Below are 21408 nucleotides of genomic sequence, written 5' to 3' on the forward strand. Positions count from 1 at the left end.
AGCCACGGGGCTCACTCCTCCCTCTGCAGCCAGAACACGAGGCTGATGGGCTTCTTGGGCATAGAGAGAGCGCAGAAGCCCCTGTCTCCCTGTTCACAAAGTAGTGCTGGCCGAGTCCAGGGCGACGACAGCGCATTTCTGTGCCTCTCCTCTCCACAACTGGGGAAGCAGAAGCAGGGAGTCCACAGTTCCAGGCTGCCAGCCCAGAAGGATGACCACCAACCCACCCAGAGGGGCAGCATAACGACCTAAAGGAAGCCCAGAGGGGAGTCAGGCCGAGGGAGTCAGGCCCCTGACACACACACCACCACGGAGACTGCACGATGCACTGGGTTTCCACTTTATTGCAAATTAAACCCAAACCCAGGAGGCTTGGGGAGAGGCCAGCCCCCTCCCTTCTCACTACCTACCCTGTCCAGATCCCCACATGGTTCACAGCAAGGGCTGACAGAGGGGATAGGAAACCCACTGGAATCTGAAAGCATGTGTTCCCCAGCTCTGGTGAGGCCCCAGCTGCTTCCTTCAGGAGGCAAAAAGCCCTCCAACATCCCTGCGTTGGGCCTGGGGCTGCACCTCGGAGTCAGCCAGTCCAGCACTGTGGTTTTACAGTCTTTGGTCTTAAAGGTCTGAGGCAGGGGCCCGGGTTCAATCCCTGGTCAGGCAACTGAGATCCCACAAGCCAAGCAGTGGGCAAGAAAAAAAAAAATCTGTTGGGAATTCCCTGGCAGTCCGGTGGTTAGGACTCTGTGCCGAGGGCCCGGGTTCAATCCTTGGTCGAGGAACTAAAATCTAAAATCCCGGCGTGACAAAAAAAAAAAAAAAAAGTCTGAGGCAAGGGCAGGGGAAGGCTAGGAACTTAGAGAGCAACCAGACTTTGAGGCAGAAAAAAATCAGAAATAAATTTAGTCCACCTGGGACTCTTTTGGACCCTGTCATTACAAAACCAAAAGAAGTCCTTTTAGATTTCATGTATTAACACTGTGAAAGATAGGATAGAGTTATTTTACATTTATAGATGTGTACGTCGATATACACAGCCATATAGAGAAAAGCCTCAGGCAGCCTACTGGTGAGGAGGGCACCACCACTTCCCTTGAACTGTTAGCTTGTGCACAGAGAGGGTGCTGTGCTGTGTGTCAAAAACAAGGGCGGTCATCTGCTCGCCAGTCACATCTGAAGAGATGCTGCTAGAAGTGGGGGGCCTACAGTCAAGGACCCAGTCTCCTCTCCTTCAACCCCTGAATTGCGCAGACCCGGTCTTCCTCCAACCAATAGCCCCTCAACTTTTCTAGGACCAAAACTTGGGCTGAGTTCAGAGGGAAAGGGGTGAGCTACTTCACCAAACTCTGGAAAGGTCAGGAGTGATATTTAGGGTGCCCCAGACCCCAGCACCTCTGCCCACTGGCCCGAGCCCCGCCCCCGATCCAGCCCCTCCTCCACAGCCCACGGGGCTGGGTTAGTACTCAGCGTGGAGCAGGGGAAGCACGGGGAAGGTGGGTGGGAGGCCACAGCTAGGAGGTCAGCTTGGGTGCACCACAGTCAAGTCCGGCTTGACCCTTAGAGAGCCTAGAGCCCCGGGCTGGCTGGACAGAGGAGAGGAGGCCGCCCTCGCGTGAGCTGCGAGCCCAGGAGCCCCTCGCCCCACCCACTCTCTAGGAACTCCACCGCCAGCGCAAAGTCAAACTCGTGCAGCGGCGGCCCATCCACCGCGATCTTCACCGCGGGGCCGCCCCGGCCTTCCCCCGCCCCGCCCGGCCCCCACCACCGCAGCTCCCGGCTGCGGCCGACCTTGTCCAGGAGGCCGGCGCCCGCGGGCAGCGCCAAGGCCAGGGAGGCGAGGGCGGCGAAGTCGGGGAAGAGCTCGTGCAGTTCAGAGCGCGCGCACGCCAGCTTGGCGCACAGGGCCCGCGGGCCCAGCCGCCCCAGGCTGCACACCACGCGCTTGAAGAGCGCGAAGTCGCCCAGCGCCCGCTGGCACACCACGGCTGGGGCGAAGGCACGTAACAGGACGCGCAGCGCCCCCTCGCCGTGCGCACCCAGCTCCTCGGGTGCCTGCGGGTAGCGGCGGGGGTCGAAGATCGCCGCCAAGGCGGCCACGGCGTCCAGCGAGGGCCCGGGGTAGGAGTCCCGCAGCCCCCTCCGCATGGAGTCCAGGAAGGCCCCCCGCAGCCGCTCCAAGCCCTGGACCGCAGCCTCGGAGTAGCCCACCAGCTCCACACCGCGGTAGGTGCAGCGGCCACGGCCCAAGTCAGGGCTGGAGGTTGCCAGTTCCTGCAGGAAGCCCTGGAGACGCGCCCCACCTGAGCTGCGCTGCGCTTGGAGGGAGGCTGCAGCTGCCGTCACCAGCGGTTGCAGCAAGGCCAAGTCCGGCTCTTCTGGCTGCAGGACAAGGGCGAGCTTCTGCACGGACGGCAGAGCATCCAGCAGGAGGTGGGTGAAGGCCACAAAGGTGAACTGGCGCAGGGCGAGGGCCAGTGCCCTGGTTGTAGGTGAGGCTGGGGCAGAGGCCTCCAGTGTGGGCACCAGGCAAGGCCAAGCCTCAGCCACTGCTTCCACCACAGGCAGCAGGGAGGCCCAGGGCACTGGCCGTGGTCCTGCCAAGTCAATAGCTGCAAGGTCCAGTGCCGCCCGGAGCTCAGGGACCACGTGGGAACTGGGGCCACCGTGGAGGCGGAATAGGGCATCCAGCACACTTTCATATTCACCTAGGTAGGCAGGGGGCTTGGGATCTGTCCGGCCGGGGAGGCAGTGTAGCTCCATGAGCAGTGGGCAGGCGGCCTGGAGCTGCGGGCCCACGCTCCCCAGGCGGTCACTGGGGAGGCTTGAGCTGAGCCAGGCCAGCTTGGATGCAGACACGCCAAAAGCCTGCAGAATGTCCAGGAGTTGGCCAGCGGTGGCCTCGCCTTTCTGTATCTCCACACTGCCCAGGAAGGTGGTGGCAGGCTGGCCATCGCAGGGGGACACCGAAGTGGCAAACAGGGCCAGATTGTGGGACTCAGGCCAGTCCCTGGTCTCGTCCAACACCAGGCCCACATACGGGGATGCCTTCAGGCGTTGGCAGGCCTCTGTGTGCAAGACACTGGCAATGGCGACCTGGGACAGCCAGGGAAAGAAAGGGAGGAAGGGCAGAGTTAGGCTTGTCCTGAGAAGGGGAGGCAGGCAGGGTGGGGTGACAGAAAGAGCACAGGCCTGGGGTCGGACTAATCCTAGCTTTGCCACTTACGGACTGTGTGACCTTGGGCAAATCATTTCACCTCACTGTTCATCTCTGTTTCCTCAGCTCTAAAACCAGGCTGATACCTGCCCCCAAGCTCCTCAAAAGGTTGTTGTGACTCATATCTTAGTGCCCTGACCAGGGATTGAACCCGGGCCCTCATCAGTGAAGGCGCGGAGTCCTAACCACTGGACCGCCAGGGAATTCCCATCGATGTAACTTTGTGTTGTACTTATAAGTGTAAAAATGCTTTAGGAACCATAAAGATTCTACGGCATTTTGTGTGTGTGTGTTTTTCTGCAGCATTGCCCCTGTCAGCCTTATTCCTGGGGGTCTCCCTCTGCTCTGCTGCTCAGGGATTAACTGATAGACGCGTTGACTCCCTACCAGTTACACAGAGCCCCAGCTGTGTGCTGTTTGTCATCTCTCTGGGGGATGAGATCCAACTTCCCCACCCCCTTACCAGCCCCCAGGACTCATACAGCCAGGGCCTAGGACAGAGCTGCAATATGCATGCCCCCAAGGGCCACATGGGTGACGTTGACCTTGAAGTGGGCCAGGGATAAACCAAAGGGAATAGGGAAGCCCATGCCCTGCTTTCCACCTCCAGAACTCCATGCCCTGACTGCACAGGACCTAGCTTTTCAGTAGAAGTCACAAATCCATATTTTTATATGTAATCTCTTGGTTTTTTGTTTATCTTGGAGACTAATTTAAGTTTTCTTAAAACACTGTGAAAAACACATCTGTGGGCCAGTCAAGCTCCCAGGCCACCAGTTTGCAACCTCTGACCTAGGTAGTGAGGGGAGCAGACCTGAGCCCCTGAGGACAGGGCCTGGTCCGGCCTCTTCACTGTTGGGCACCCAGGAGCTGGCCAGGGGCCTGGCAGCTAGTACGCCCTCGGTGAAGGCTCTGATGGGCGAAGGTGTGAACGAAGTGCTTTGGCCGCTGCCCGGGGGCCTGGCATGCTGGTGCCATGCCCAGACGGCTCGATGTTCTCCCTCCTCAATCCCTCCCCCACAGCCCTGGCTGCCACCCACCTGCATGTCCCTCACCCTCCTGGGACTGTAGTAATCGCCGTGCTCCATGCCCAGCAGCGCCTGGCACAGGTTGAATCTCTGCAGCTCGAGCAGAGCAGAACAGCGGTCGTCAGGCACGTCCTCCTTGGCCATGCAGTACACCGTGGTCAGCACGGCCACCTTGGCCGGGTTCGCTTCCACCTTGACACCCCTGAAGCTGGGGGTGGTCGCCAGGCCCGGACAGGTCCCTCCGCCCTCAGCCTGGCCCTCAAAAGTGGGCCGGCCCCGGTTGACGGCCAGAGCCTGGCGGTGGGCCCCCGAGGTCACGTGGCGCAGCAGGGCGTGGCGCTGGAAGTTGTCGGTGCCCACAGTGAAGGCGTTCTCCGCTTTGCCGTGCTTGTTCCGCACCAGGGCCTGGCGGCACTCGAGGCAAAACATCAGCTTCCGCTCGTAGTCGAAGTCCAGCCAGGTGAACTCCTCCTTCCAGTGCTCGTTGAAGTAACGCTTGTACTTCTTGTTGGAGTTGGAAGCCTCTCCGGCTGGTTTCTTCCCCGGGGGCACCATTCCTGCTCGAGGGGCAGGGCGCCTCCAACCCCCACCCAAATGCTTCTGCCCCCCCCGCCTGCCCCGCACACCGAAGCACCTCCTCTGACAAGGGGAGTCGGTGGGGAGGCAGGAGGGGGGCAGCCCGCCAGGCTAATGGGGACCATCCATCTAACTTAGCCCGGAAAGTTTATTTCCACTCCGCTGGTGGGAGACTGGAGGTGAAAGAGACAAGGGAGAGGTGTTAGGCATCCACTGGGGCTTCACACTGCCCACAGAGGACTCCCCGGGCGAGGGGTGGACTGGACCCAATGGGGAAGGGCTACTGGCAGTGGGCCATAAAGCGTTATCCAAAGTGGGTAGAGGTATGAGGGCCCCAGCCTCTAGGACAAGGCATCGATTGCTTTGACCGCTGAAGCACGTCAGAGCTCAGGGCTGGAAAGACTAGTACCATCAATGCAGCCACACTTTATAACCCGAGACAGACAGTGGTTCTCGGGGCTCACGAATGACTCGTGGCTGAATCCTGGCTCCTCGCCCAAAGGATAACTGGGGCCATCAGGCCACAGTCATTTGTGTCATCAGAAGGAAGTTAGCACGAAGCTGAGCTCCCAGAGCCACAGGATGAGGAATGGGATTTGTTTCCTCTGGAGCTCCCTTCCCTAAACACACGCATGGGCACGCTCACACACACACACACCAGTTGTGTGGTTCTGGGAAGGGTAGCCCAGAAGCGGGGGCTGGGCTCCAGACTAAAGGCAGCCAGCTGGTTGCCTCTACCTCCCACACTCCACCACCACCCCAGGCGCGAGGCGAGGATGAGGAGTTCAGGACCCCACAGCCACGTCCAGTGGATGGCCAAGACCTGCCACCTCTGCTTCCTCATCATCTCTCACACCTGCCCCTCCTCTCCATGTTTACTGATAAGTGGTACCTACCATTTACCGAGTGCGAACTGACTCAGGCCCTGTGCTCAGGACTGCGGTGACTCCATCAGGAGACCAAGATTCCTCTTGCAAGTACTCTCTGAGGATGGTATCATCCTCACTTTGGACAGGAGGAAACTGAAGCTCGGGAGCTTTAAGTGACTTGCCCGAGGTTTGCCAAACAGTAAGTGGCGGAGGTGGAATTAGAACCCAAGTCCCCCTGACTCCACAGGCCATGCTGAGACCCTGGCCTGCACCGTCTCACCTGGATTTCGCAGCGGCTTCCACCTCTGCCTTTGTTCCCCCACACTCTTACCTCACGTAACAGCCAGAGAGCAAGGCCACACACAGATCCCACCGTGTCACTGCCCTGCTTCCGCCTCTTTGGTGATGTCCCATTGCCTAAGTCTACATACCTCACCATGAGCTAGCGAGATGCCCCCCCCCCCCCCGCCCAGCCTCTGGACACCTCCAGAGCCTTCCCACCCCTGTCTGCTCAGCCAGCTCCAAAGGCTTACCATGCCCCACACACATTACTGTTATTTTTGCTCCTGCCTCCACCCCCTGCGCCTGGAACTCCCTATCCCTCCTCTTTCCCTGGCTATTTCCCATTCATTCTTGGAGGGCAGCTCAGGCATCCCCTCTGCCACCCTGATCCCCCCCAACCTGGGCTGGTACCTGTCCTCTATTCTCCCATAATTCCCCGTGTATGAGTCTTTGTAACACAATATGGTGAACGCAGGGATGCTCTACGTATCTCTGTACTTGGTTCCTGGAAGGTCAAGATCACATTTGCTCATTTTTGTACCTCTAAGTCCCTGTACAGGACTGGGCACGCAGATGGCTCTCAGCAAAAGCTGGTTGTTTAAAAGAATGAAAGGATTATTTTGGCTATATGAAACAACTTCCTGTTCCTTTCTTTTTTTAAAGATTTTTTTTGATGTGGACTATTTTCAAAGTCTTCACTGAACTTGTCACAATATTGCTTCTGTTTCGGTTTTTTGTTCGGGAGGCATGCGGGATCCCAGCTCCCCTGACCAGGGATCGAACCTGCACGCCTGGAATTGGAAGGCAAAGTCCCAACCACTGGACCGCCAGGGAAGTCCCAACAACTTCCTGTTTCTGAGGCTGTTGGTTTAACTGATTCTAAACTCTGAGAAAGCAGTGACTGTCTTGCCCACCTGATATTATACCCAGCACCCTGTGTGGAACTTGGCACTTAGTAGGTAGGTAGAGTAAGGGCAGATGAGTCGAATTCCACGGGCAGCCCATTCAGTGTAAGGAGAAGCACTCCATGTTGCCAGAAGTGGGTGAACCTTGCTGGTCCTCCTCCCCTGGACTCTGCGTGGCAGTTGGTACTGCTCATCACACCCTCCTGAAACACACTTTTCTCTTGCCTTCCACAACACCACATCCCCTGGTTTTCCTTGCTCCCGTCAGCCACTCCCCTCTGATGTCATCTCATCCTCTTCTTCCCTATCTCAAACTGTCCAAAGAGTTCAGAACCGTCTCTACAGGACACTCCTCTGGGCACCACACCTTTCCATCCAACTGCCTTCCTGGCTTTTCTAAACAGATCTCTCCTGTATCTGTCCCTACAAAATATGCTCCTCTCCCAGGCTGCCCCGCTCAGGAAAATGGCCCTTTCTCCCACCCAGCTGCTCTGGCTGGAACACTGCCCATCCAACCCCCACTCTCTTCCGCATCAGGACCTGGTCTGTCCACAGGTCCTGTTGATTCCACCTCTACGATCTACCTCTAACTCATCCCTTCTCTCCATGCCACTGCCACCATCCTTGTCCAGGCCACCATCATCTCTTGCTTAGACTATGGCAGTTGCTTCCCGATGGCACTCTGGGTCTCCACTCTTACCCCTGTCTGGGGTCAGAGACTCTCAGTAGCCAGAGGGGGCTTTTTAAAACATACAGCTTAAAATCCCTCCATGACTGCCCATTGCTCTGAGGCCAGCACCAGAATCCCTTTCAAGGTCTACCAAATGCCCAGGCACTGCTGACCTCTCTGGGAGCCACGTGTGCCTCCCTCCCCTTCCAGCTACACTGGCCTTCTCTCCGTTCCTCCAGAGTGCCAGAGTCCCATCCCCAGAACCTTTGCACATGCTGCGCCTTCTTCCGGAATGTTCCCACCCCCCCCAACACTGTGCCTAGTCCACTTTCCCTCTGGTCTTAGCATAATGACCTCTTCAGGGGAGGCTTCTCTAATTATCCTTCCCCAGCAAGTCCCCTTATTTTCTGTCACTACCCCGTTTGTTCCCTCCAGCGCACTCCCCAAAGTTTACACTCCCGAAAATCTGCTTATTTCTGTGTAGTTCTGTTGCTTGCGCTCCTGCTGTCCGCCCCCCTCCCCTGGAAAAATTCCCTGAGGGCAGGTAAGGTAATTTACTTGTTCCTCTCTCGACTCCAGAGAAGGGAACCACGGCTGGCCCCCAGCAGGTGCTCCACAAAATTTGAGGAGTAAATGAGTCAGGAAGCACAAGCTCTCAGGCAGAGAGAGCAATGGAGTGGGCCCCTGGGCACCTTTTGGGTGGCTAAAACAGCTGCATTTTTTTTTTTTTTTTTTTTTTTTTTTTTTTTGCGGTACGCGGGCCTCTCACTGTTGTGGCCTCTCCCGTTGCGGAGCACAGGCTCCGGACGCACAGGCTCAGCGGCCATGGCTCACGGGCCCAGCCGCTCCGCGGCATGTGGGATCTTCCCAGACCGGGACACGAACCCGTGTCCCCTGCATCGGCAGGCGGACTCTCAACCACTGCGCCACCAGGGAAGTCCCAAACAGCTGCCTTTGACATCCTTTCCTCCTAAGGTCCCGTGATTCTGTGACTTTCTCTAGCCCACCACCCAAAGGGTCTTAGAATGGAGAGGAGGTGCAAAGTCAAGGTGACACCCTTCTGGGTTTTTGAGAAAAGAACAAAAGAGTAGGGAGGGAGGAGGCCTGGGAAGATGGAGATTCTGAAACTGTACTGTCCAATAGGGTAGCCACCAGCCACATGTGGCTGTTTAAAATTAATCAGAATTTTAATTTTTTTTTTTTATGGTCACACCACGTGGCTTGCAGGGATCTTAGTTCCCTGACCAGGGATCGAACCCATGCCCTCGGCAGTGGAAGCGCAGAGTCCTAACCACTGGACCGCCTTGGAATTCCCCAGAATTTTAAATTTTTAAAAATTCAGTTCCTCAGCCGCACGAGCCACACTTCAAGTTCTCAATAACCATGTGTGGCTGGTGGCTACTGTACTAGATGGCCCAGAGAGAGAACATATACATCATCCCAGAAAGTTCTATTGAACAGCGCTGCTCTAAAAGACCAGGCAAAAGCCACTGACATTCTCCTACCTCAACCTGAGGGAACCGGGCTGGGTGGGGCGGGATGTAAGACGTGACTCTTGGGGCGATGTGTGTTGGCCGGTGGTCCCCACTCCACCCCAGCACGTAAGCTTCAAACAGTGTCTATATGGCTCCAGGATGGGGGTCCCCAGTCCCCTCCCCAGCCTTCTTTGGGTCTCCTACTTTCGGGACCCCAGCAAGAGGAGTCCACGCTCCCGGCAGAGTAGGGGCAGGAGCCTCCTCCCCTGGCAGCCCGGTGAAGTAGGGGCTCCCTGCACACCCTTGCCCATCCTCCCGGGGCCTGGATGCGGAGGGCTGGGGAACTTCCTCTGGGGGGCGCGTGGTGCAGGAGCTCTCCGATGGGTGCCGCCCGCGCCGTGCCGCCTCTCCCGCAGGAGCCCCAGCCCCCGTGGCCGCCCCCTGCCTGGAGGTTCCTGGAGGGGGCGCCCCGCCCGGCCCCCTCCCCTCCCCGGCCCCCGCACGCACGCACTCACGGAGTCTCGGGAGCCACCATCTTGCGCGGTGGACGCTCTGGCCGCGGTCTCCTTGGGCTCCACTGAGCGACAGCAGCCACTAGCGGTAACCGGGGCAAAGAGGCGCCAGCGGCGGCGCGGGCCGGGGTCGCGGGCAGGGCGGCGGCGCCCCGGGGGTCGGCCGGCCGCGCCCGCCTGCCGCCGCTCTGGCCCGGCGCACCCTTAGCCCGGCGTCGCTCTCACCCTCCCCACCGCGTGCGCTGCAGCAGGAGCAACTCAGGTTAGACCGCAGGAAGGATGCTCCCCGCCAGCGGGAGGGACAGTGGTCATTCATTCACCACAGGTATCCGTGGGTTCCTAGAGGAGCTCACAGGTGAGAACTGACTGGTGAGACCCAAACAGGCGGGGCGCTAGGGAGGCTACACTCTGGCAAGTGCCCCGAGCGAGAGCGATGAACAAAATGCTTTGGGAATCACAGAGGAGCAGGCTGTCAGCTGAAGGTCATCAGCCTGGAGAGGCAATTAGGTTTCACAAAAGGGTCAGTGAGATTTTACCAGGCAAAGGGCATTTCAGCAGTGGGAATGGCAGAGCCATTGGGAACCATCGTGAAGTTCAAAGTCGAGTGCAGGTTCTCAAAGCTCAAGGTAGAACAGAGGTATGGAAGCTCTACAGTGAATGCTGGGGATTTTGACCTTCCGGCCTTGTGGGGAACCTCGGGAGGTGGGTGAGCTAGAAAATCATGTGGGATCTTAGTTCCGCGACCAGGGATTGAACCCGGGCCTCAGCAGTGAGAGCGCAGAGTCTTAACTGCTGGACCACCAGGGAATTCCCAGGAAATCGGTGTTTTAATCTAATGAGTTATTTCTAACAGGGATGACAAATGGGGTGGGTGGGAGGAGTGACCTCTTCCTAGAACTCTCAGACGCCCAGGAGACCCTCACCCCTGTGTGGGTTTCCCTGCAGGAGGAATGTGGGTGGTACCCCACCTTCCTAGACCTAGAGGCCTGCAGTGGAGCTCCAGTAACGACATCAAACTCTGAGGCCTTGGCAGCCCAGCACTTAGCCTCAGTTTCCTCACCTGTGAAGTGGGAATTACACCTGGGTAAGGAGGAAAGGGCAGGACAGGAATGGGTCTGAGGACCAAATGAGGTGCTGGGTGTGGAGGCCGTTTGCACAGGGGGTGCAGGGCACTTGGTGACCCAGTCTCCCCTTCTGGTCAGCACAAAGTCACCCGGAAATGCCTTCCGGCCCCCGCACAACTGGGTACACTCTTCTCCCACTCAAGGCCTAAGGCACACGTTGAGGTCAGGGCCTCTTCAGTGGTTGCTGGGAGCTCCCCGCAGCCCCCTTCACGCAGCGCTGCTCTGAGCCGCCCACCACCTGCCTCTGACATTCACTGTGAGCCCTGGCCCCCAGGGCCACTGGGATGACGCACGAGTCATGGCACATGCACACACACGTGTGGCCACTTGGCTTGTGGGTACACTCAGATGAAGGGAGACGCTGCAGCCCCCACCCCCGTCCCAAGATGGCACCACACAGCCTGACGGGTCTAGAATTCTGCACCCCCAAAACGGTCAGGTGTGTGTTAGGGGGTCTTCTCGGGTAGCATCTTGCAACAGAACAGCCACCCTGGCTAAGTGTCTCAGAGCAGTCCCTCCCCACCCCTGGCCAAGGGTCCACAGCCGGGACCCAGGGCTCATTGGATGGCTGCCTCAAGAGGGTGGGTTGTTACTCTGATCGAACAGGAATAAACCAGACTAAGTGACGGAGAAAAGGCCACCCCCAGGGGTCCAACAGAGACGAGGGCAGGGGTGCACAGCTGGTGTCTCATGAAATCACGTCACCCTGCCTACCACCCACGGGAGAGAATCCGGGGAAGCTACGTCCTGCTGTGTTGCCATCACTGGGAAAGATACACAGGAAAGAGCACAGGGACACACACCCTGAGGTCCACAGGCATCCACACAGATAGTGACAGGGACAGACACCAAGGCACACACTCACACACATCTCCCCATGGTGAGACCGTCTATGCACACTGATGTGTGTGTGTACATACGGAGGTGGTACCCACGCAGAGACAGACAGATACCCCTGCTAGCCAAGGGGCGGGCACAGAGGCCACGCATGAGCATGCATGAACACACAGGCAAGAGCAACAAAGACACACTCAGATCATATACACCCAGAGGGACACACACACGAGGACACGCAGACCCCTACAGATGCACATACAGACAACACAGAGCAACAGGCATGCAGTGGCACACAGCATCACAGAGAGGTGCACGTACACAAAGATCCATATACAGAAACACACACACCCCCGACAAAATTAAACGCATCTGACATACACACAAGCTCATGTAGCCAAACCGAGTCCCCCTCCCACCCCCGCCTCGAGTCATAGGGGCAGATGGTAGGGTCCTCCCAGAGGCAGCGTGCACGCTCGCTCACACACACACACACACACACACACACACACACACACACACACCTCAAATAGTAAAGTTGCCGTTTCTATCACAAATAAAACCAAAACTCTGTGAAGAAAGGGAGTCCAGGAGGGAGAGAGAGCCAAAGGCAGGGAATGAGAGGTTGAACCAAGACCCCAGCTTGCTCAACCCCCGCTAGGATTAGGATTCCTCCCCACATTCTCCAGCGCCCCCAACCCACCCTGGGCTGGCCAGCACTGTGGAGGCGTTGATGTTCCAGACTCCCGCCCTCCCTGCACCTGAGGAAGACCCCCGAGCCCAGTCACAAGAGGAACACTCTGCTCCCAGCCCCACGGCCTCCAGCCCTGGCCCTTGTGGAAGGGGATCCCCCAAATCCTTAAAGGGTAATGGCTGTTTCCCTCAAAAAGGACCAGGCAAGCCCTGTGTGGGGAGGTGAGCCAGGAGACCACGAACAAAGCACGGGGGGCGTTGATGTTGACCCCAGCGCGATGGCTGGACCTCAGCGGGCGCCTGGCTCTCTCCTTCTCTGCTTCATTGACAACTGCCTCTAACCCCCGAGCCCTGCTCCTCCAGGCGGCCCCTTAGAGGCAGTTGAAGGTATGATTTGATACAAGGAACCTTTGTAGCGGGGGCTCCTCGGAGGACGCACACCTGCCCCAAAGTGCAGCGGCCTCATTCCTGCAGGCTGGACCTCCAGATTCCCGACCATTCCTGCCACCCCTGCCCCACCTTTGCTCCCAGCCAGAGTGGGGGCTCCCCCCCTGCCCATCCTTGAACTTGGGAAAAGGTACCAAGAGTCAGCTGGCTACTGGAGCCTCTAAACAGACGACTCTGGGGGGGGTCGACAACAGGAGGAAAAGGATAGGGCAGGGGAGAGGGGAGAGGGGAGAGGCCCACCCTCGGCTCGAAGCCCCTGCCCCAAGCCCCCAGCTCAGGCGTCCTCAGCACTCACCCAAGAGCATTCTCTGCCTTTGGAGGAACCGCTGAGCGCAGAGTGCGAAGCGAATGAAACCCAGCCGGAGAGTGACAGAGGGAAGGGGTGGGGGAGTGGAGGGACAGGAGGGGAGGGTTCGAGGGAGGGGCTCCTGCTTCTGCTGGGAAGCCACGGCTACCGGGCCCAGTCTCCCCTCTCCAGGAAGGCGCTGCCTGTTCCCCGGTTTCCCCACCCCAACCACCGGTGGAAAGCACAGGGCACTTCTTCCCCGAAGGTATGGGGACAGCGGGAGGGTGTCAGGGGGCCTAGTGCCTCTTATACCAAAGCGAAGAGTTGACCCTGCCCACAGAGGCCTCCAGGACAGGAGGTGCTTCCAGCCCCTTCTCTGCCGGCCAGAAAATTCTTCTTCTGAACTTTGAAGCCCTGCCTGAGGGCTTGCTGCCGCAGGGGGCCCGTTCTCCCATCTAGCCTTACGTATCCTCTGCCCCCATCCCCTTTTATTTACCTCCTTTTGCTGCAGGGGAAACCGAGGCTCAGAGAAGGGGAAGGGAGCGCAGGTGGCTTGCAGTTCAGTACCTGGACTGCCGGACCTGCTACCTGGGCAATTCCAGGAAGCGGGGAAGGGGTGTTCATCAGTCACCAAGAATTTCTGACGCCCCTCATCCGCCCGCACCCTTCCCTCCCACCCATCTTTTCTCTTCTGATTTGGCTCCTTCCTCCTCCGCCTCTTCCTGAAACCTGCGGGCTCCTAACTCACCTGAGCACCTGGTGCCGGGAGGGGGGTGGAATGCGGGAGCGGAGACAGCCAAGCCACAGCTGGATCCAGTCTCGCATTCCAAGCCCGGGTCCCAGCGCTAGCCCCCCACCCCCTCAGCATCCTGTCTCCACCAGACAATTAGCCGTAATCTCTGCAGCAGCCAGTTCTCAAGCTGCAAAGAAGGTCTGGGGAGGGGGTGGCGGCGGCAGCCCCTGAGAACAGGTTTGTTAGGAAGAGGCTCTGTGGGGGAAAGGGCTTGCTGGTGTGGGGAGAGGACGGAAACTCAAGCCCAGAGCTAATTAACCCACCCAGAGACACAGACGGAACCTTTGTCTTCTGCGGGGGCAGGGATCTGAGCTAAGCCCCCTAAGTTCCACCCAGACAGCCTTGCCTTTCCTGGTGGCCCCTGGGGGGAGGTGCTGATGGTCAGGTTCACATCTGTGAGGGGGTGAGTGAGGGCACCGCCATCACCTGCCACTTAAGGAGAACCGCAGGAGGCACTGGTTAGACCCCCCAAGAACTTCTTAGTGGCCTTGGGGGAGCCAAGGTGAAGCAGGCATCCAGAGGCCTCGGGATGGGCTGGGAGGGGCACTGAGGAGGAACTGGAAATCCAGGGAGATACTGAAGCCATGGTGGGGACAGGCTGGAGGGCTTCCGGGGCCTCCTGATGGGACTGAAATTAATCCATCTGCAGGGAGTGGAGGGTGAAGAGCTCATCAAGCCAGTGACTCAGGTGTGACCCAAGCTCAAGGCCTTTGATCTCTGGGGCTCAGAATGCAGCCAGAGGCTTCTGCAGTCAAAGACTAGGAGAGGAGATGGAGGGACTGATTAGAACGGGATCTAGGAGAGGTCTGAGGGCGCAGGGCAGGGGACAGCCTCCATCTGCCACTCTGATGCCTTCCCGTCCCCAAAGGCACAGGGGTGTCTGGTACAGCTGCAGCCGTCTTTGCCCTGAAATCCAATATAGTCTGACTCCGTCTCCGCTTTCTTGTCCCCTTTAGTGTCTACCCTGTGCTCCCCATCCAAGTCCCCTCTGGCCATTTCGGTAAGCCAGAGCTTAAGTCATTTTTGAAATCTTCTCTCCCCTCTGGTGTCATGTTGCAATGGTGGGGAACAGGGTATGTGCCCTAAATTGGGCAGCTGGGTCCGTCCTGCCAAGAGACAGGGGGAGGAGCCAGTTGGACTTAGAAGGCTCCGCTCCCTGTCCCTAGCCAGCCTAAGCAGAGCGGGAGATGGCTGGCGTCTCCCCATTTTTCAGTTGAGGACACCAAGGCATGGGTTCTGAGCACTTGAACTGCCTGTCATGGGAGCTGGTCTGCCTGCACTGGGCCATCCCTCCTCCCCATTCCTGAAACATTAAGGCTCCATCTCTCTTAATGTATGCTGTTCTCCTCAGCAGCAAGGTGAGGAAGGCACGTGAGAGACAGGATTTAGAGTCAGAGATGCTGGGATCTGAACCTGGCTGTGGCCTTAGGCCTGTTGCTTACACTCTCTGAGTTCTAGTATCTCAGTTTCTCAAGTGAAGGCTGAATGCCAGTCAGCTACGCCGGGGGATGGCTGGGTGAGGAGGGAATGCTGTACTGCTTATGGAAGTGCTTTGCAAACAGTTCATCTCCTAAGCACATGCTCATTGGCCCTGGGGGTAGGTCACAGCTCTTTCCCCAAGGTCCAGGTCCTGGTGTCCGTCCCCCAAGCCCGGTGCTGGCCCAACATCCACACTAGAGGTTGGAGGTAGGAGGGTTGAGGCAGCAAACCTTTCTCTCTGCAGATGTTCAAGAACTACCTAAAATTGTTTAGGGATACGCGCACGCGCGCGTGTGTGTGTGTGTGATGGTCAATAGGGTCATTGAGTTCAGCCACATTGAGGTGGAGGTTCCTGGTGCCCACACCTCCCATGGGGGGCAGGTAGGGTGAAAGATGGCTCATTCCTGAAGCATGAAAGGGTCTGCTGTGTGGGAGACAGATCGGGAGGAGGGCAGGTGGGGGAATAACCTGGAGAAGGGGCTGGGGAAGGGCGCGGTTCCTGCTGTTTCCGCATCCTGTGCTGTTTCCCCTTCCTAGGTGTTCCAGGCTGACTCATGGTGGGCAGCTGGGTGAGGCTGAGTAAGGCGGCCTCTGACGCAGGCATTGGTGAGGAAGCTGAGAGAGGGGAGAGCTGCCCCCCGTATCTCCCTCCCACAGACGGCCTCAGGGACAGGATCCTCCAGACAGGATCCTGCCTCACTGCCTGTGACGGCCTGTCACTGTGCAAGGCGCCAGCCCCCCAGACCCCTAATCAGAGTGACAGCTCCAGGAGGCCTCCCAGAAAGGGAGCCTCGAAGGGGCATGACTGGGCCGTCACCCCCACCACTTCAGCGCCCTCCCAGGGAACGGGCGGCCCTCCTGGCTGCCACAGGACTGAGATCTCAGGTGTCCAGGAATAAAGCTGTGCGTTAAGGGCTCCTTTGCCTCAAGCCTCCTGAAAGTAGACGTGACTCTCCATTTCCGGAGGTGCCCCAGTCAGCCGTGCCCTCAGGGCTCTCTGCTCTGGTCCAGCCTCCTCAAGCGGACTTCCGCACGACGGAGGACCCCACCCCCTCACCCCTGGGGGAAGTTGCTAGCATTGGGCTGCCTCTCCCACCCGCAACTCCCAGAGGGCCAAGGAGACAGGAGAGTCCATGGAGGGGGTGGTTTGCTGGGGGGTCATGACCTGAAGTAGAGTCAAAGATAACCAGGCCAAGGGACTTCCCTGGTGGTCCAGTGGTTAAGACTCCGTGCTTCCAATGCAGAGGGCGTGGGTTTGATCCCTGGTCAGGGAACTATGATCCCACGTGCCTCTTGGTGTGGCCAAAAAAAAAAGATAACCAGGCCAATGGAACACAGGTTCTCCGCTGGAGCCCCGGGATCCCAGGGTTCCCAGAAATCTGAGGATGCAACATCCTCGCTCTAGTCACAGCCATCACCCCCCGGCCCAGCATGCTCCCACAGTGCCGCTCACTCCTCTTAGCATGGCGGTGGGGAAGGTCTGGCCCCGTGGCTATCTTTCCCTCCAGACCGTGAATGCCCAGCACTGCTCAGTACAGAATCCCGGCATCCTGCACAGGGCCAGCGCAGGGCTGGAAGGCTGGTGATGCAGGACAGATGACTGGAGGGCCAATGACTTACGAGGTGTTGTTTAACAATCTTGGGAGGGAGTACCAGGCATCGTGTCTCCTGGTGACCCCCCCCAAACCTATCCTGTACTCGGGGGATAAGGACTGTGAGAAAAGGGAAGCCAAGTGAAGGGGGACCCCATCCCTCTGGGCAGCCTGTCTGTGGCCACCAGTGTCTGGTGCTGCAGTCCTTTTTCTCACAGCCCACCTGCTCTCTCCACACTGGGATGGTGGGTGGGGGAGAGAAGGAAGGACCACTGCCTGGAAGGAAGGCCTGAAAAGCCAGAGTTAGAGGGGAGCAGGGGTGGGACCAAGTCCTCTGGTCACAGGAATGGCCTTCCCCACCCACCCTTGCCTCCCTCTCAGCGGCCCCTTTCTGATAACGGAACTGTCCATCACAGCATCCCCTAAGCCAGAGTCATCCTTGGCAGCTCCCTTCCCCTCGGCCCCACATCCCGTCAGTCACCAAGTCCTGCAGAAAAGACCCCGGAATCTGGTTCCACCATCCTACCCACTTCCTTCTCATGTACCCCCAAGACTTACCCTTCCCCCTCACCAGAGACCTCTAAAAACACTAACTACTCCTGCTCAAAACACTTCAGTGATGCCCATCACCTTCAGGACAAAGGCCAGATGCCCAGCTTGGCTTTGAGGACTTCACAGGCAGCCCCTGCTCACCTCCTGCCACGCCAGCCACTTGCCCAGCCCAGCACCCCCTGCTGTTCCTGCAAAGCCATGGCCTCAGGCCTGGGTGCATTTGCTCTAGCTCAGGGGTCCCCAACCCCCGGGCCGCAGACTGGTATTGGTCCGTGGCCTGTTAGGAACCAGGCCGCACAGCAGGAGGTGAGCGGTGGGTTAGTGAACGAAGCTTCATCTGTATTTACAGCCACTCCCTATTGCTTGCATTACCACCTGAGCTCCGCCTCCTGTCAGATCAGCGGCAGCGGCATTAGATTCTATAGGAGCGCGAAGCCTACTGTGAAGTGCGCGTGGGAGGGATCTAGGCTGTGCGCTCCTTATGAGAATCTATAATGCCTGATGATCTGAGGTGGAGCTGAGGCGGTGACGCTAGCCCTGGGGGGCGGCTGCAAATACAGATCATCATTAGCAGAGAGGCTTGACGGCACAGAGACCACAATAAATCAATTGCCTGCAGACTCACATCAAAACCCTATCAGTGGGATTCCCTGGTGGTGCAGCAGTTAAGAATTTGCCTGCCAACGCAAGGGACACGGGTTCGAGCCCTGGCCTGGGAAGATCCCACATGCCACGGAGCAACTAAGCCTGTGCACCACAACTACTGAGCCCACGTGCCACAACTACTGAAGCCCGCATGCCTAGAGCCTGTGCTCCGCAACAAGAGAAGCCACGACAATGAGAAGCCCACACGCCACAAGGAAGAGTAGTCCCCGCTCGCCGCAACTAGAGAAAGCCTGCACACAGCAACAAAGACCCAACACAGCCAAAATGAATAAATTGAAAAACAAAACAAAACAAAAGCCCTATCCGTGAGTGGCAAGTGAAAACAAGCTCAGGGCTCCCACTGACTCTGCATTATGGTGGGTTGTATAATTATTTCATTATATATCGCAATGTAATAATAATAGAAATAAAGTGCACAATAAATGTAATGCACTTGAATCATTCCAAAACCATTCCCCCAGCCCCCCAGTCCGTGGAAAAATTGTCTTTCGAGAAACCGGTCCCTGGTGCCAAAAAGATTGGAGACCGCTGCTCTAGCTGCTCTAGCTGTCTCCCTGCCTGGGAGACAAGATCCACCAAGATCCACCTTCAGTGTCATTTCTCTGAAGCGTCCCCTGACTTCTGTCAATTCACCACTCCCTCCCACTTCTCAAAGGAGCCCATCCCCACATCTATGAAGCCCGCTGTTATCTTGGACAAACTTGTCTGCATGTAGTTATCTAGACAGTTCTTTCCTGACAGGCAGCTCTGTTGCCTTTTAAAAACACAAATTCCCAGACAAATGCTGTATGTTCTCACTTACATGCAGAATCTAAAAAAGCTGAACTCATAGACATAGAGAGTAGAATGGTGGTTGCCAGGGGCTGGTGGTGGGGGAAATGGGGAGATGCCGGTCAAAGGGTACAAAGTCCCAGCTGCAAGATAAATACGATGTAGGGATCTAATGCACAGCTTGGTGGCTGTAATTAGCAGTACTGCCTTATACTCTTGAAAGTTGTTAAGAAAGTAAATCTTAACTGTTATCTGTACACATACGCTCAGAATTATGTGAGGGGATGGAGGTGTTAACTAGCTTTACTGTGGTAATCATTTCACAATATATACCTGTATCAAATCATCACACTGTACCCCTTAAATTTACATTTGTTATATGTCAGTAATATCTCAATAAAGAAAAAGTACAAAAAAAGAAAAAATACTACAAGGTCCTACTGTATAGCACAGGGAAATATACTCAATATTCAATATTTTGTAACAACCTAAAAGGGAAAAGAATCTGAAAAAGAACATATATATATGTATATATATATCTCTCTCTGAATCACTGTGCTGTACCCCTGAAACTAACACAACACTGTAAATCAACTCTACTTCGATAGAAAATAAATAAATAAATAAAAATATGAATACCCCCAATCAGCAGCTTGCACATGGTAAGCTGTCTGTAAGTATCTGATGAATGAATGAATGACTTTTGAACACACTCACACACACACACTCCAGAAACATCCATACAGTTGAATATGCTCTTATTCAGAGTCACATCCTGGGGTCCAGCCCCAAGTGCTCAGGTGGGGAAGATGGTACCAGCCATTAGAGCACTCCCTGATTTGCTTATGCAGTGACCTCTGCCTGCGAGGTCCCTTCTCTTCTCACCCCTGTTCCGAAGCTCACCGCAGCCCCCCTCCTTCGGGAGGCTTTTCGTGGTACCCCCAGGTAGAATCACCTTTTCTCCTTTGTACCCCTGAGGGCATGTCCCAGGTAGCACCCACAACACTCATCTGCTCATTTCGTGTCTGTCTCGGCCTAAAAGACAGTTTCAGTCTTGGGGGCCGCGGGGGGAGGAGTAAGACCGGAACGTCTCCAGGCCCCAGCACAGTGCGGGGAACACGGACGGCATCCCATAAACACTCACCCAAACAACAGGCAGCCCTCAGGAGGTCAGAGTGTAGCCCTCTGGCAAAGCTACCAACCTGGGCTGCAAGGTATGTGTGCAGGGCATGCTTCTGGTGGCCGCCCCCAGGAACCAGGCAGAAGTTCCGGCCCTTCCTGACTCTCACGCTGGGCCTGGTTCATAACCTGTTTCCCCTGCCGGCCAGCAGCCTGCTGCTCCTGGTCTCTCCCATGACTCCCATGTGCCTGTCAGCTGGAATCATCCTCACGAATCCATTCACCCACTTTGCCCAGAATCTGCCTTGCAGTCAGCGGTCCTCTTGCAGCCCAACCTCTGCAGAGTCATGCCAGCCAGGGAGAGGCCGAAATCCTGGCCAGGAGTCCAGTGGCCAAAGGGAGAGGGGCTTCTCCCCGCTCTTCCCCTGACCACCTCTCAGCCCTTAGCTGGAGTGTCGTGCACATCGCTGACCCTGGCCTTCAGAGACCAGAGCTGGAGCCCGGGACGCCCCGTAGGCGAGGCCCTTATCTGGAAAACTATCTGCCAGGGGGCTCCTGGTTGGAGAAATGCTGCTTAGGGGGCCTGGTCCTAAAAGACCCCACAGGGAGAGCCCCAGATCCAGAGGAGGCCTCAGACCTCAGGCCCTGAGAGACCCCACAGAGGGCTGTCAAGATGCAAAAAAACTTTGACGGCATCTGGGGAACTTCAGACTCTAAGACCCCATTGAGGGTACCCCAGACCAAAAGACCCCACAGAGAGAGGCCACAGACCCAGAGCCCCCCACAGGGGCCCAGAACCCAATCTGTGGGAGCAGCGCCCCTCCACACTGACCTGGCCCCAGGGGCGTCTTTCCCAAGCTGAGCTGCCGCAGGCGCCTCTGGTGGGCCCGCCCCCCACAGTGCACCTGGGCCTGGGCTGCCGAGTTCAGCTGGATGTTGCAGACGTCGCAGAGGGTGTACGACGGCCGTTTTCTTTCCCGCTTGGGCTTAGGTGGTTCTGGAGGCCGAGGGGGGCACTCAGCAGCTCCAGATCCGGGGGGCTCCTTCTCACCCGGGGGAGATGGGCTCAGTGGCCGCTTCATACCTGGGCAGATCGGGAGACAAGTAAAGAAAGGCGAGTGCAATGAATACACAGACGGAGCAAGAGGGCTTCGGGACCCAGAGATGCCTGTGCCCCGTATCCCAGCTGAAATTCCCTGGCCTTCTGAGAGCCCCAACCCGAGGATGGCAAAAGGGAGCAGAAGGGGGGCTGTTTTAAACAAAGCAGCAGTAAAATGCGGGGGTATCTGGAAGAGTGTCAGAAACAGCCACACACTGGGTGGCCGACACCTGAGGGCTCAGAGCAAAGCACTCAGAGGGAGAGCGGGGCTCTCAGAAAGCGGGCGACGTGGAGGGAGAGCCAGCAGAGAGGCTAGTGGAGACACTAGCCTGGCCCAAGGCAGGCCAGGCGCTGACAGTGCTGGGACAGGCAGGCCTGTGGTGCCTGCTGGAGATGCAGGTGCTGCCCGCCAGAGGATGGCT

At 57.4% G+C, this 21408-nt stretch overlaps 2 protein-coding genes across 8 annotated transcripts in view; both read right to left on the minus strand.

Moving 5' to 3' along the window:
* The window catches only part of ZNF385C (zinc finger protein 385C), a gene marked incomplete at both ends in the record, with an annotated part of 30070 nt that extends 9101 nt beyond the window's left edge, over positions 1-20969 (minus strand). For 5 of the 7 annotated variants that reach the window (XM_082604204.1, XM_082604205.1, XM_082604208.1 and 2 more), the window contains one exon: positions 20720-20969. In XM_082604204.1, the coding sequence (XP_082460330.1) occupies positions 20720-20969 (250 nt within the window). Of the gene's footprint in view, positions 1-20713 lie in introns of all 7 variants that reach the window. The other 2 variants (XM_082604209.1, XM_082604206.1) reach the window with 2 other exon arrangements.
* Positions 12-9549, minus strand: LOC309794205 (uncharacterized protein C17orf113; the record flags this gene model as incomplete). The annotated part of the gene is made up of 4 exons (XM_082605418.1): positions 9535-9549; positions 4255-4991; positions 1613-3093; positions 12-159 (listed from the first exon to the last, which is right to left on the minus strand). Exons 2-4 carry the CDS (start codon positions 4795-4797, stop codon positions 12-14), a joined length of 2172 nt encoding a protein of 723 aa, XP_082461544.1. The 5' UTR covers positions 4798-4991; positions 9535-9549.
* Positions 20970-21408: the final 439 nt, after the last annotated feature.

The sequence above is a fragment of the Mesoplodon mirus genome, assembly GCF_964341445.2.
Source record: "Mesoplodon mirus genome assembly, chromosome: 18".
NCBI lineage: Eukaryota > Metazoa > Chordata > Mammalia > Artiodactyla > Ziphiidae > Mesoplodon > Mesoplodon mirus.